Source organism: Somniosus microcephalus, chromosome 6, assembly GCF_052327205.1.
Source record: "Somniosus microcephalus isolate GS21.2 chromosome 6, FLI_Smic_1.0, whole genome shotgun sequence".
In the NCBI taxonomy this organism is placed as follows: Eukaryota; Metazoa; Chordata; class Chondrichthyes; order Squaliformes; family Somniosidae; genus Somniosus; species Somniosus microcephalus.
In genome coordinates this window covers 236,739,680-236,755,008 of record NC_140992.1, presented here as the reverse complement: position 1 = coordinate 236,755,008, position 15,329 = coordinate 236,739,680, and the positions used below count along the sequence as shown (strand labels likewise).

General features: G+C 39.5%; 1 protein-coding gene across 1 annotated transcript in view; it reads right to left on the bottom strand.

Moving 5' to 3' along the window:
• The window catches only part of tdrd12 (tudor domain containing 12), a 139,787-nt gene that overhangs the window by 35,641 nt on the left and 88,817 nt on the right, over positions 1 to 15,329 (bottom strand). The window contains exons 23-29 of the mRNA XM_085991576.1: positions 15,103 to 15,313; positions 14,177 to 14,269; positions 13,098 to 13,270; positions 8,952 to 9,077; positions 8,672 to 8,791; positions 6,246 to 6,387; positions 2,766 to 2,901 (exon numbers count right to left, since the gene is read on the bottom strand). Of these exons, the coding sequence (XP_085847702.1) occupies positions 2,766 to 2,901; positions 6,246 to 6,387; positions 8,672 to 8,791; positions 8,952 to 9,077; positions 13,098 to 13,270; positions 14,177 to 14,269; positions 15,103 to 15,313 (1,001 nt within the window). The remainder of the gene's footprint in view (positions 1 to 2,765; positions 2,902 to 6,245; positions 6,388 to 8,671; positions 8,792 to 8,951; positions 9,078 to 13,097; positions 13,271 to 14,176; positions 14,270 to 15,102; positions 15,314 to 15,329) is intronic.

Below are 15,329 nucleotides of genomic sequence, written 5' to 3'. Positions count from 1 at the left end.
ACTTCATTCTCCATCTTAATGAAGAATTCGATCATATTATGATCACTCCGACCCAAGGGGCCTCGTACAACAAGATTGCCAATTAATCCTTCCTCGTTACATAATACCCAGTCTAAGATGGCCTGATCTCTGGTTGGTTCCTCGACATATTGGTCCAGGAAACCATCCCGTAAACACTCCAGGAATTCCTCCTCCACAGTATTGTTACTAATTTGGTTGGCCCAATCTATGTAGATTAAAGTCACCCATGATGACTGCTGTGCCCTTATTGCACGCTTCTTTAATTTCACTTTTAATGCCATCTCCAGCCTTACTGTTTGGAGGTCTATAAACCACTCCCACTAACGTTTTTTTCCCCTTAGTATTTCTCAATTCTACCCATACAGATTCCACCTCATCAGAGCTAATGTCCTTCATTACAATTGTGTTAATCCCTTTTTTAACCAGTAATGCTACCCCACCTCCCTTTCCTTTTTGCCTATCTTTCCTGAATATCGAATACCCCTGGATGTTGAGTTCCCAGTCCTGGCCTTCCTTGAGCCATGTTTCCGTAATCCCAACCAAATCGTATTTGTTTACTTCTATTTGCACAGCCAATTCATCCACCTTATTACAAATGCTCCTCGCATTAAGACACAAAGCCTTCAGGCTTGTTTTTTTAACGCTCTTAGACATCCTCATAAATCTCCTCTGTACCCTTTCTAGTGCAATCACATCTTTCCTGTAATATGGTGACCAGAACTGTACACAGTACTCTAGCTGTGGTCTAACTAGCATTCACGCAAATTAATAAACTGGAAAAAAGTTGATTTTAAAGGGGATGAGAATGGAACTAGGGAAAATAAACTGGAAAAAATTACTGACAAACAGAGATAGAACAGCAGTGGGAAACATTTTTAAACAGTGATCAAGAGGGTCCAGGAGAAATATATCCCACTAAAAAGCAAGAACAAACTAGCCAGTAATGACACACCATGGATGAATAAAGAAATAATGGCAAAATTAAACAAAAGAAAAAGGCATACACTAAGTACATAGACAACAAAGGATATGACAAGAGGGAATACGAAATGGTTAGGAAAATCAAAATATCAATTCGGAAGGCAAAGAGAAACTTGGAAATTAAATTATTTAGGAATATAAAAAGAAATACTAAAGTATTCTACAGACACAAATAACAAAAGAAAACTCAGGATAGGGGATAGGGCCACTAAATGATACACACGATAAACTCTCAGGTACAGACAGCAAAATGGCATAAATATTAAATAATTACTTTGCCTCGATATTTACCAGGGAGACTAACATAGTGGACATGACATTAGAAGAGATCAAAAAATATATAAAGACATTTTAGATCGAAAGGGGGGAGATTACTGATAAACTAATCAAATTTAGAGAGGATAAAACCCCTGGATTGCATCCACGCATATTAAGAGAAGTTAGGAAAGAGATAGCAGAGGCACTATTACATATATTTTTAAAAAATCAAAAAAAGGGAATAGTAACAGAGGACTGGCAGAGAGCTAATGTGATTTTTATATTTAAAAGGGGAGATAGAACAAGTCCAGGGAACTATAGGCCAATTAGCTTAATGTTGGTGGTAGGAAAGATAATGGAATCCTTATTCGGAAAACATCTAGAAACTAAAAATATAATAAAGAGTAGTCAGCATGGATTTCAAAGGGACAGGTCATACTTGACCAACCTTATCAAATTCTTTGAAGTAGTAATAAAAAGGGTAGATAAGGGTAATGCAGTAGACGGAATAAATTTGGATTTTCAAAATGCCTTCGATAAAGTGCTGCATAGTAGACTCATGACTAAGGTCAAAACATGTGGAGTCAGGGGACAAGTAGCAGAGGGGATAGCAATAATAAAAACAGAAAATGTTGTAGATACTCAGCAGGTCAGGCAGCATCTGTGAAGAGAGAAACAGAGTTAACTTTTCAGGTCGATGACCTTTCATCAGAACTCAGAGTTCTGACGAAAGGTCATCGACCTGAAAAGTTAACTCTGTTTCGCTTTTCACAGATGCTGCCTGACCTGCTGAATATCTCCAGCATTTTCTGTTTTTATTTCAGATTTCCAGCATCTGCAGTATTTTCTTTTTGTTGTAGAGGGGATAGCAAGCTGGCTACAAAACAGAAAGTAGGGGTTAAAAGGTAATTACTTAGACTGGCAAAAGGTGGGAAGTGGTGTTCCACAAGAATCGGTGCTGGGCCACTCTTGTTCACCATTTATAGGAATGATTTGGACTCGGGAATCAAGTACAATTTCAAAATTTGCAGATTACACCCAATTTGGGCTGTAGTTAATACAGGAGGATTAGGGATCTGATTCCCCTTCCCACCACCCCTGCCCCCCCCAGGTCGAGGCTCGCATCTATCTGAGGTTGCGGCCTCTTGTCCAGCGTTCCCCGCCCGACTGGAAGCCAGCCTGTCAATCAGACTGACTTCCGGGCGGGGAGCCTGTCCGTGATGTCACACACACGCTGTGGAGTTAAAACTGCCCCCCAGCCACACCTCCCACCGGTCCAAAAGTCAAAATTCTGGTCCTTGTGCACATTTTCAGAAAAGAAATCCAAGATTCAAAATTAACTACGGGGGGGGGGGAAATAACAAATTCAACCCATTAGTAACCATTGTTTCGTGAAGTTTCACCAATAATGGTACTAAATCCAATTTGAAAATTTTTGAAGAAACTTCATCTGCCTAAATTATAATTTTGTATATTTTCAGGTGCAACAATTCAATACAACTCACTTGGATCATTTTTATTTTGTTCAATGACTTTAGCTTGGAGTTCCTTGTCCTGAAAAGTATTCCATACCAACTTTTTAATCTCTGGGTTCCAGTTTTCTTCCACAGGCTCTACACCAAATAGTGAACAGCAGATCGCCTGCAATACCAAGATAATCAAGTGCAGCTACATTAATCTACAATCATGATCATCTATATAAAACTAAATGGCCACAGTTAAACAATTTAATGGCTTCAAGATTAGCACTTCAAATAGATAAAAAGGTTAAAAGAATTCAATATACAGGACATTTAGTTGCTTTTAAAATTTGTCTGTATAACTTGCATTTTTATAGCAATTTTAATGTAGTAAAACATCCCAAAGCGCTTCACAGGAGCAATTATCGAACAAAATTTGACACCGAGCCACATAAGAAACTAAAAGGATATGGTGCTTAGTCAAATAGGTTTTAAGGGGCATCTTAAGGAGGAGAGAGATGGATAGGTTAGGGAAGGAATTCTAGAGCTCAGGGTCTAGACAGCTGAAGGTACGGCCGCCAATTGTGGAGCGTAGAAAATCTGGGATGTGCAAGCAGCCCGAATTGGAGGAATGCAGCGATCTCAGAGGGTTGTAGGGCTGGATGAGGTTACAGAGATAGGGAGGTGCGAGGCCCTGGAGGGATTTGAAAACAAGGATGAAAATTTAAAATCGAGGTGTTGCCAGACCGAGCCAATGTAGGTCAGCGAGCATAGGGGTGATGGCTGAACAGGACTTGGTGAGAGTTAGGATATGGGCAGCAAATATTTAGATGAGCTCAAGTTTACGGAGGGTTCAAAGTGGGAGGTCAGCCAAGAGAACATTCGAATAGTCGAGTCTAGGCATGGATGAGGGTTTCAGCAGCAGATGAACTGTGGTAGGGGCGGAGACAGGCGATGTTACGGAGGTGAAAGTAGGTAGTCTTGGTGATTGAGGGGATATGGGGTCCAAAGCTCAGATCAGGGACAGGGTCAAATAGGATGCCAAGGTTGCGAACAGTCTAGTTCAGCCTCAGACAGTAGTCAGAGAAGGGGATGGATTCAGTAGCGAGGGAACAGAGTTTGTGACGGGGAATGATGACAATTGCTTCAGTCTTCCCAATATTTAATTGGAGAAAATTTCTGCTCATCCAATACTGGATTTCAGACAAGCAGCATGACAAATCAGAGGCTGTGGAGGGGTCAAGAGAGATGGTGGTGAGAGAGTTGGGTGTCATCAGCAGATATATGGAACCCGATGTGTTTTCAGATGTCGTCGTCGAGGGGCAGCATGTAGGTGAGAAATGATTTGGGGAGGGGGGGGGGGGGGGGGTGGAGAAAGAGAGACAAGTATAGATCTTTGGGGGACTCCAGAGGTAACATTGCAGGAGCTGAAGAGAAGCCAATGCAGGTGATTCTCTGGCTATGACTGGATAGATAGAAGTACAACCATTATACCATTGAGTTATTCATGATTTTCCGTGATCATGCCTAAAGAAACACAATGAGGAAGGAGCTCTATCCAACAGTCACTTCAAAATCAAAACTTCTGTCTGCAACAGGAAGCAACCACATAGCAGTCATGTACAGTAAACCGACATAATTCTGAATGAAGCTGGTTCTTAAATCCTTAAGAATTGTGGCTGAATTGGAAGGATTCACTACCATGCTAACCCAAGAAAAAAAATTGCTTAATATTTGTTACACCAAGGGAATTTTCAATGGCAGACTTGGAATCAGATATCCGAGTTGGCAGGTCCTTAGAACTCCAGGGCACTTTGGTAACAGTCCGGCCTGACTGGCTCACTAATAGAATCGGAAGTGTAGACTTTTCAATGTATACGGCTAGGATTCTTCCTACTTAGCTCTAGATAGTCTTGCAGCCTAAAGTTCTAACAGGTAGTGTGGTCCTAGCTAGGCAAGCAGTGGGAAACTGCTCTGGTAAGCTGCACAGTTTTAGCTGGTTAAACTCTAGCAGTTCTTCTGCACACTTGGGAATTTCTTAGCTTTGGCTCTGCCAACCTGTGCCGGAGCCCTCTGGTCGTGGGTAAGTGGGATGTGTCCGTACAGGGAAAAGGTTATATACACTCTACATTGGGCAAACAGAATCCCTACACTATGGGGACTAGATTTTGCAGTCATTTAAAATTGGAGACTCTTAAACATGATAATCAGTTTCCATGCTCGTCATACTTCTGGCTGACCAAAATATATTTATTTCTTTAAAAATAGAATTTGATTAATATTGTAAAAGTGTCAAATGTAGGTGCACAAATTTAAAATTTTACATTCTTGTTTTACCATTTTGTTTAATGTACAGTATTTAGGTTTCTCCTCCTTATACATACTATGCATCATTTACAAGTCACACACGTTTGCTCTGTAGCCAGTCGAATGGAGATTCATGGGAACATTCACTTCCACAGACTATCACCAGAACCAAAAACTTAGCATGTAGGATTCAAAGGTCCAAACCCTCCTCTTAGCACTTATATTACATCACTGCACAGCTAATAATTAAATGGGAAGGGATTACGAGCAGGGAAACGCCTTCATTGAAGGAATGATGATAAAACAGAGCACAATAGTCAGACGTTCATTTGTGATGTTTTCTTCCATTTTTCTTTAAATATTTTTATGCATAAAAATAATTGAACAACATTTCAATGTGTACAAAATAAAAACATTGTAGATAAGAGCATTTGTTCCCAATATGGTATGGAATCCAACAGAAATTTTCCTCCTAAAATAGCTGATATTTTAAGAAAAACACAAACGGTGAGTCAAGTCATTTTCACTGCAGCTATATTGATCAGCTAAATACTTAAAATGGAAGTACTTTAGTCAACTTTAATCAACGCTCAAGGAAAGTACAAGTTAAATACACGTCAGAAAGAGAAAGACTGCATGATTTCAAAATGTTAGGAGTTACTCATTTCAGTTTTGTGAAATGCCATTTGCTGTGTTCAGATGGGCTAGGTATAATTGGTTAAAGCAGTACTGAGCTTAGATAAGACAGAAGGCAGATAAACAAATGGAATAATTTAGAAAGGATTGAGATGGGGAAGGCAAGGAAGAGGCCAAATGAAATGAACATTTACTAGTTCTTTAAACTAAAGAGAAGAGAATCGTGATAATACAAGATCCAAAAGGACCTGGATAGGATTGATAAAATGGGGGGAGGGGGAAAGGGGAGAAAAATGAAAAACATATTTAAGAAACTCTGGCACATTAATACTGGACTCATTTTAAAAACAAAGATTCATATATAGCAAGGCACCATTTAAAATCAATTACATCACCATCTCCAAAAGGTTAAAATGTGCTAAGTAATGCTGGACTCTCCGATTACATTCACACTTTTGTGTAAAGCTTTGATGCTTAAAAGTACCTTTTACTTGCTCCAACATTATAATTTACGTTTAGCTGCAATTTATTTTTAACAATTCATCCTTTGTTAAATGCCTTTTAATTAACAATTAAACTGACCTGAAAAGGAAGCTTAAGGGCATCTTTTACTAAAGGCTGAATTTTGTTCAGAGAAATCCAGCTGCATGACCCAAAATCCACAAAGAACACTTGATAATTCCTGTTAGAATCGACAACTGACAAGATTTTCACTCTATGCCACCTGAAATTTTAAGGAAAACTTGACGATTAGTTTTTCCAAATGAAGAGAAAGTACAAGACACTGCAAAAATGTTCACTTTTCGGCATCTGTATCATATCAAGGCATTATTCTTTCAGAAAAAAATCAAGTTTTTGAGGCCCATATCAACTTTCAGGACAGTGGGTGGACTTGGACTGAGACAATAGGCTCGATTTTAACTACTGGGGAGGAACATGGCCAGGAGAGCAGCTGGCCTGACCAGGTGGGGCAATAGGCAAGCTTGGCCAATTTTAAGGGCTGGGCCTTATCAGCATGCTGACTTACCAACCAAAATGGCAAGGAACTCATTGGGAATCACCCATCGGGCTATTAAAATCTGGTGGCAGGAGCCCGCCACCCGAGATCATGGGCAACCTACCGACACGAGGCAAGTGTTCTGGGAGGGAAATCCCAGTCAGGGGAGGAAGTCCGGGGTAGTGGAGATTCAGGTTACCTTGTGGGACTCGGAGGAGCACTCCTGCTCCTCTTGCCCCATAAGGAAACCAAAAACCCCCTTTTTAAAAAAAAAAAAAAAAAAAAACTTTTGGCCCTGGCTGCTGTTCCCGGCAGGTTTGGCCTGGCAGAGAAGCCACCACAGCTCCCCTATTCAGGCCTCAAGTTGAAATGGCAGTTGATTATGTAAGTGGAGCCAGACCAGCACACTTAAAGAGGATCCCACTGATTCACCAAGGCCCGATTTTAAAATTCTCATCCTCATGTTTAAATCTCTCCATGGCATCGTCCCTCCCTATCTCTGTAATCTCCTCCAGCTCTACAACCCTGCAAGATCTCTGCATTCTTCCAATTCTGGCTTCTGGTGTATCCCCCACTTTCTTCAGCCCACCAATGACAGCTGTGCCTTCAGCGGTCAAAGCCCTAAGCTCTGACATTCCCTGTCTAATCCTCTTCACCACTCTTCCTCCTTTAAGACACTCCTTAAAGCCTACCTCTTCCTAATATCTCCTCCTTTTATTTGAAGTCAATTTTTGTCATTACATTCCTGTGAAGTGCCCTGGGATGCTTTACTACATTAAAGGCACGATTTGTTGTTATCTCCAACCCCCTGAAAGGGAAATCGGATACCAAATACTGTGTATTGTCAAGAATCTTGAGAAAGGGCACAATCCATATTAATGCAAGACTGTTTTAAGGAAAGCCTATTTTCAGATAATGCCTTTAAGAGATAAAGGATGGCTTGCAGGACATCTTGATCCAAGGGAAGTACTACTTTGTAGGCTGGTAACGTACAATCTTTTATCGTTACCAGATTTGGAAGTCCATAAATTTGATCTTGTGAATTCAGTGATATGTGTCTGTACTGTAACCTACAAAAAGAAAGCTGGAATGCTCAGTGACTCAAGAAAAGGCATGATCCACTATCCTAGCCTTTCTTCTGGCTCCTGCAGCCACCCAAATGCTAGGCTGGAGACGCAACAATTTCCATGATGCAGAGTGGCATAAAATGTAATGAAGGTACATGACACAGGAAGAGGCAAAAAGGTAAAATTGGTAGAAGGAAAATTGAAACATCTACAGAAATTGAGATAAGAAACAGAAAAGAATCATTGAACAAAATGAAATTGTCCACATGCATTAAACTGGAAGAAAAATAGCAAAGTACAAAAATAAATTAAGGATGGGTGGGGGAAGAGGGAAAAGAGGAAGGAAAAAAGCAACAAAAGGAAGCACAAGCCAAATTTGATTTGCGCTTCAGTAACACTGGGCATTTCTCGCAGTAGTTGTGAAATCGGGTCAGAATGTTGTAGAATGTTGTTCTGGCTTGGCTCTTAAAACAACTCCCAAGTGATCTATTTTGCTCCTCTTTAGAAGAATTCAGACTCACATCTGGGACTTGTTTCTCCCATGTTTGTCTCCCTCCAGCATAAAAGAATCCTTTGATGGTGAATAAGGAACTACACAAATAGCCAAGACCCATGTTTGTATCCTCAATCGGTCACTGGGAGATTTAAAAAAAAAATTCAATTTCATCTTCGCCTCAAAATACCTTATATGAATGGATCCTAAAATAATCTGTAAATCCATTAAAGGTTTTTTTTTTTTTTTTTTAAGTTTCAGGGTTTTCTTATAAAATTCATAAAGGACTAAACACATCCCTGTGATTCTCCTGTTGGGTTGGGTAATGCTACCTTTATGATGTGAACTATAATGATTGAAGAATAAAGCAGAACACTAGACCCATTCACTTGTTGGCAAGACAAAAAAAAGCTACAGTAGAAAGGTTTATAATAAAGACATCAGATAGTACCTGTTCTCTGTTTCACTAAGTGCCAAGCATACGTCACCAACAGCTGGCACATAACTGCCTGAAATGAATGTTTCCGTTTCCATTGCTTTTCGGTTAATTTCATCCTCTAAAGCACACAGTCTGATAGTAGAGAAAAATAATCTTTAGCCATTTGTTCAATTTCAGAAACAGTGATGTGTGTGCATGTAATATATATATATAAAAATATATACACAGTATATGGAAAACTATTTTTACAAATTCTTAATTATCTGTAGTAATACAAGACTTGTTTACTCACTCTTCCCGAGTTGCTACTAACTGCACATAGAAGTGCTTCGGACTAGAAAATTCTGAAATGACGACTGAATGGTAATTTCCATCATTCTTGAGAATGGCATGTTTTAAATCTTTACCACAAAGTAGCCTATAAAACAAATTGGAACATTTGCACCAAGTTTTGTTTCACAGATGTACTATTAGAAATCATTTGATCAGTTTATTCCCTGACTAAAAAAAAATTCTTGAAGCAGCACATTCTTATTAACTGCAGTTACTTATGTAGGCAAACATGGTAGCCATTCTGTTCACCAATGTCCTGTAAACAGTTGTGAGGTGACACTAATGCTTTTTGTTGGTATTGGCTGAGGGAGGAACACTGACCAGGACAATTGGCACCGTGTCACGTCTGTCTGACCTACTGGAACAGCAAAAGAGGACTTTGGCTTTACATCGCACCTCCAATAATGCAACACTACCTCATCACTGCATTGGAGTTTCCGTTTGGATTACGAGCACAAAATCTTGAACACATCTTCTGATCCTAAGGTGATGGGCGCACTACCAACTGAGCTAATCTCACCAGATAGTGCAGCATGGTCACGTTAGGATGTGGGTTTTATCGAATGATTCCTCCTTCACAGTGAGTTTCTGATCTCAGCTGAGTTGTTGTGGAGGTGTTTTCCCCAAGTGTTGGAGATTTTAAAAGAATAAAAATTAATGAACTTATGCCACACTCATACACCTTCTTGCAGCTGGTGCAAAAGCAGCATCGAGAAAGACCAGGTAACAAGTTTTTTTAAAATTACTTTCTTGGTTAGGCAATGGCTAATGTCTCACAAAAATTCAAGAGAAAATAATTTGCAAAAAATGAGAGCAAAAATTTAATAGGTCATCCTAACAAAATATATCAACTTCAAAAAAAACCTACATCCATCCTCCATGCACACTATGGATGATAGCCTAGTTTGATAGATTCTGGGGAAACCATTTACGAGCACACACATGAAAAGACATCATGACTTTTTCAGTTGGGTAATGCTGCATGTGATTTCCTATTGCTATACAATATGAAGACCGGTGCCACAGTTTAGACTTTAACTGAGGCCTAACCAAGGTCTTGTACGAGGACAAAATGGAATGTTTAGTTTGATTGAATAGTTGTCATGTTTCAATAACCTAGTCAACCAGAACATCTCTGGGTTTCATCCAATTGTGATGAGATTCCCTCCTATGAGACAGAAGGATCCTGCTCTGCTCAGGGCTATGACATCCCTTGTGAATTTTTGTAACTAATAGAGGGTTATCTATATACTTTTGTTCAGTCAGCTCATATCTTTTGAGCTACATATTGAATCAGAAAGAGGAAATACTTACAAAAAGCTTCATGTCCAGGAAGAGGAGAGAACATCCAACTTCCAGATTGACATAGGAACAGGAGTAGGCCAGTCAGCCTCCTGAGCCTGTTTCACCATTCAATGAGATCATGGCTGATCTGTATCTTAAATCCATCCACCTGCCTAGGCTCCATATCCTTTTATACACTTGTTTAATACAAATCTATCGATCTCAGATTTAATTGAGGTAGCATCTACTGCTCTTTGTGGGATGGAGTGCCACACTTTGCAGGAAGAAGCGTTTCCTAACTTCTCTCCTGAATGGCTTGGCTCTGATTTTAAGGTTCTGTCCCCTTACCCTAGACTTTCCCCACCAGCAGAAAAAGTTTCTCTCTATCTGCCTTATCAATTCCTTTCAAAATCCTAAAAAACCTCAAACAAATTACCCCTTAACCTTCTACATTCCAGGGAATACAAGACTAGTTTATGTAATCTCTCCACATAATCTAACCCTTGGAGCCCTGGAAACATTCTGGTGAATCTGCGCTGCACTTCTTCCAAGGCCAATATATCCTTTCTAAGTTGCGGTGTCCAGAACTGTATACAGTACTCCAGATGTGGTCTAACCAGGGCTTTGTACAGCTGTAGCAAAACTTCCTCCCCTTTATATTCTAGCCTTCTAGTTATAAAGGCTAACATTACATTAGCCTTTTTGATTATTTTTTGTACCGGACTACTACATTTTATTAATCCATGTACATGGACCCCTGAATCTATGTGGACCTCCACTATTCCTAGCTTTTCACCATTAAAATAACTCAGGTCTATCCTTTTTTGGTCTAAAATTGATGACCTCACACTTATCTGTGTTCAAATCCATCTGCCACAGATTCGCCCACACACTTATTCGATCAACGTACTTTTGTAATTTTATGCTCCAGTCTACAATACTATACCACCAATCTATGATATATGGCTCTCTAATATCCAAGTCATTAATTAATAAATATAGTGAATTGTTGATGCCCTAGCACAGATCCTAGTAGGTTGCCACTAGTCACTTCCTTCCAGTTGGAGTACCTGGCCATTTTTCCTACTATCTGTCTGCGATTGCCTAACCAATCTCCAAACCAGGTCAATAATTTTGCCTTCAATTCCTGGAGCTTTAATTTTAGTTAACAGTCTCTTATGTGGAACCATATCAAATGCCTTCTGGAAGTCCATATAAACTACATCCATAGACATTCCCTGTCTACTACTTTAGTTACTTTGTCAAAAAATTCAATTAGGTTCGTTAGAAATGATCTACCCTTTACAAATCCACGTTGGCTCTCTCTAATCAGCTCAAGTGCTCAGTCACTCTGTCCTTAATTATAGATTACAATAACTTCCTCACAACAGATCATTAGGCTAACAGGTCTACAATTTCCTGGTTTCTCTCTCTCATTAAATAATGGGAGTTACATTTACAATTTTCCGATTTAAACAAACAATTCCTGAAATCGAGAAAGCTTTGGAAGATTATAGCTGAAACATCTGCAATTTCCTCACCTACTTTCTTTAAAACCCTGGGGTGGAAATCATCAGGTCTTGGGGATTTGTCAGTCTTTAGTGCCATTATTTTTTCCTATATGGTTTCCTTGCTTACGTTAACTTTAGTGAGTGCCAATCTTTAATTAATTTCCCTGGAATGTCAGGTACATTATGCTCTTCCTCTACTGTGAAGACTGACAAGTCATTATTGAACAAGTACGCCATTTCCTTATTTTCATTTGTAATATTACCCGCATCTGTTTTTAAAGGGCTCACATTACCCGTGACTACCGTTTTTCTTCGAGTACAAGTGTAAAAACTGTGTGTTAATCTTAATATCCCTCTCAAGTTTCCTTTCGTATTCCTTTTTGCAGCTCTTACTGCAAATGGGCATAGCCTCTGTCTTTGAACAGAAAGATGGGTGCTGATCTTTGCCTTGCCGGACAACCAGGCCCATCTACAGCTGCCTCCAATTTCTAAAACTGCGCTGGACTAGTTCTGGATGGATCTTCACTCAGGAGCCTCAGCAGCAACGTGGCGAGTAGGAGCGGTGCAGCCAGTAAAGGGGTGAGTGAAATCTGGGGTCCTTATTGTGGGTAAATAGTGTAGGATCGTTTCCACTGGTGGGCAAATGGAGAACAAGGGGACGGAGACTGAGGATTCTCACTGTGCTCAGGAAGCATGACTAGCTGAAGGGCCGGGTACGGGCTGGCAGTGGCCCACAATGGTGCTGTGCAGCTGGGAGGAGCACTCCTGCCCCATCATACTCCACAGAAGGAGAAGCAAAAAAAAATTTCAACCAATACTTCAGTGGCCTTTAAGGACCGCAGTTTAGCCCACTGTAGAATTGGAAAAACTAGTCGGAACTTGCATAACGCATGCTCCACCTAGTTTTTCACACATTTGGCAGGAGGGTCCTGAAATAGGTGCAGGACCCTTCTGTGCATATTTAACTTGATCCATACGCTGATTTCAGGCAGCCACCAGGTCTGTCTACAAACCTCACGCCCAGAAATTGGTATACATTGCATCCATTTTACGCCCAAGAAATGGGCGAAACACATACTAATTTCTACCCCAGTATGTCCAAATAACTTTTGCTGAATGTGGTCCATGTCAAGTGCCTGGATGTCAGATCGAGCCCACCATGTAAATTGGGTTCGACATTCCTGGTGCAGAAGATGCTGAATGAAGAACTATGTTTCCCATGTTAAATTGAATGATTGTAATTCATTCTAAAATACTAGAGTACAACTAGATTGATTGGGAAGACATTTTTAATGTTGTAAAAAACTTACTCCTTCTGGGGAGAATTCTCATCGGGTAAACTAAGTCCAGCTGTCCTGCAGAGATCTTTCAGCCGTTCAATGTGCTCTGCATTATCAGTTCCAAATCCAGAAGTAATGATTTCTGAGCGAATGTTATATTCTAATATTGTAGTTTTCAGATCAGCTAGTTTAGTCAAGTGTACCTTAACAGGAAATATTAACATCAACCATAAAAACTCCTTTGATTTGCACAATGGTTGCAAAAATACATCATTTCGTTTTGATAAAGTTGCAATACTATATCAAACTTTATCTACTGTGATTTATTTCAGTAGCTAAAGCATACAGTAGAGGTTACCTGCTACACTGAACACATTTTACAAGCACATGTACACACAAATATAAAAAAGATATTGCGTCTGTCGAACACTTCCCGTCTCGGAACTTTTTCGTTGCCACAATTTTTGAGTAAGGCTTTTATGTCAACATTTACAATATGTAAACATTTATAATGGCAATTTCAATGTCAACAGTTGTCCGTCAAAGTGTACTTGTAGACTCTCAGCACTAGGTAGGTGATACTGTGGTGCCATTCTCTGAACTCTCTCTTCTTCCCACCCAACTTCATCAGTCATTTTCCTTTTATTATATATTTGTTTCTTCAAATTTTGAGAGTTTGCTGCAGTCAAATGTTTACTTTTTGTTTTTCTTTTTACTGGCTATCCTTCTTACTTCCTGGTCCCCTATGATGTTCTATCATCTGGCCAGTGCCTCCTGTCTTCTAATTGTCAGCGCCAGCCATCTCCATTGGACTCCCACCATCCATTGCTGCAATTTTTTTAAATTCATCAGTTCCACTTCCCAATCATTAAAGATTAAATCTTTCAAACTAGTTTTTTCAACACCTGATTGACTTCCAAGACTTCTGTTCAAATTCTATGGTTCTATATAATTACACTTTCCATTAAGCATTTGAAGTAAACATAATTGCTCTGATATGTGTACAAGTTAAGTAGGAATGAGGAAAAAGCCATCAGCCATTCATTTAAACAATAAAATAAGTTTACATTTGGAACAGTACATTTAGTATTGAGATTTCTCATACTTACCACAGGATTCAGCCACAGCGTATTACCAAGTGCAAGAACAATTTTGGCTTCATGTGATTTATTGCTGATCTTTTGTTTAATAAATCTGGAAACCTGTTAAAAATCAGACAAAGTTTTAAGTCAAATACTACACACAGAATCAAACCCTTCTCTGCCGCTGGCTAATTCATACAGTAGGCAATTGTGTCCCAAACTACTTGCATACCAAGAAAACAAATCAAACATTCATTGTGGACATCCAAAATGCTTGCAGTTTGAATGGGTTAATTCTTTAATTTCTCATTTTCCAAAATCAATGCTTTCTTCGGGGCCAGCGGTGAGCACCTTTGCTTCACCGCTGATCACAAATTCCAGGCCAATGTGCTAACCCATTCTGCCTTCAGTCTCCTAGTGTGAATGACTTTAATTTTTTTAAATTCTTCAATAGCTTTAAACTTCTTCAGTTTGTATTACTGATTGCTTGTTCAAGACCATTAGCAACTACAGCAATTAGCCAGTATTAGCAGTATTTTTAACAATATTATAAAAAAAAAACTATTTTCTTGCCTTTCACATTTAGTATTTTCCTCCCCTTTAGCTCGCTTTATGTAACACACCCAACTGCAACCAAGGCAGTTAATGGGTAGGCAACCATTTCTAAGTATCTGTCAATTCCACCAAGTAGATGCTATTCCCATCACCCGGCAAAAGTGTTTGCTACAGACAGTTCAGTGGAATGAAGGACTTCTCCTTTGGAGAACTGCTGTCATTAAATCACATTACATCACTCTGTGGTACAAAACATCAAGACACGATGATGTTATCAGCAGGGAATCACTATTTCTACTAAAAATTGCCCAACAAAATGTTTTGAGCATCAAGTGAAAATTATGGACCTATAAATGTTGTAAAGCAGTTTTTCAAACTTTGAAACTTTGACTGCTTACCTGTGGATTCCAATCCATTTCATTGTCAATCGGTTTCACTCTACATATAATAATTTCGACAGCCTGTGGTGGTAGAACCTGAAATTTGGCAGGTAGCTCGAGCAGCTTTTTCTGCATCACTTGCCCAGTTTGACCACTGTCGATGTATTTCACTCCTGCATTACTGAGAAGGGCACTTTCAGCTTTCGGTGGCAATGCTATTAACTGCACCCTTAAAAGCATAACAG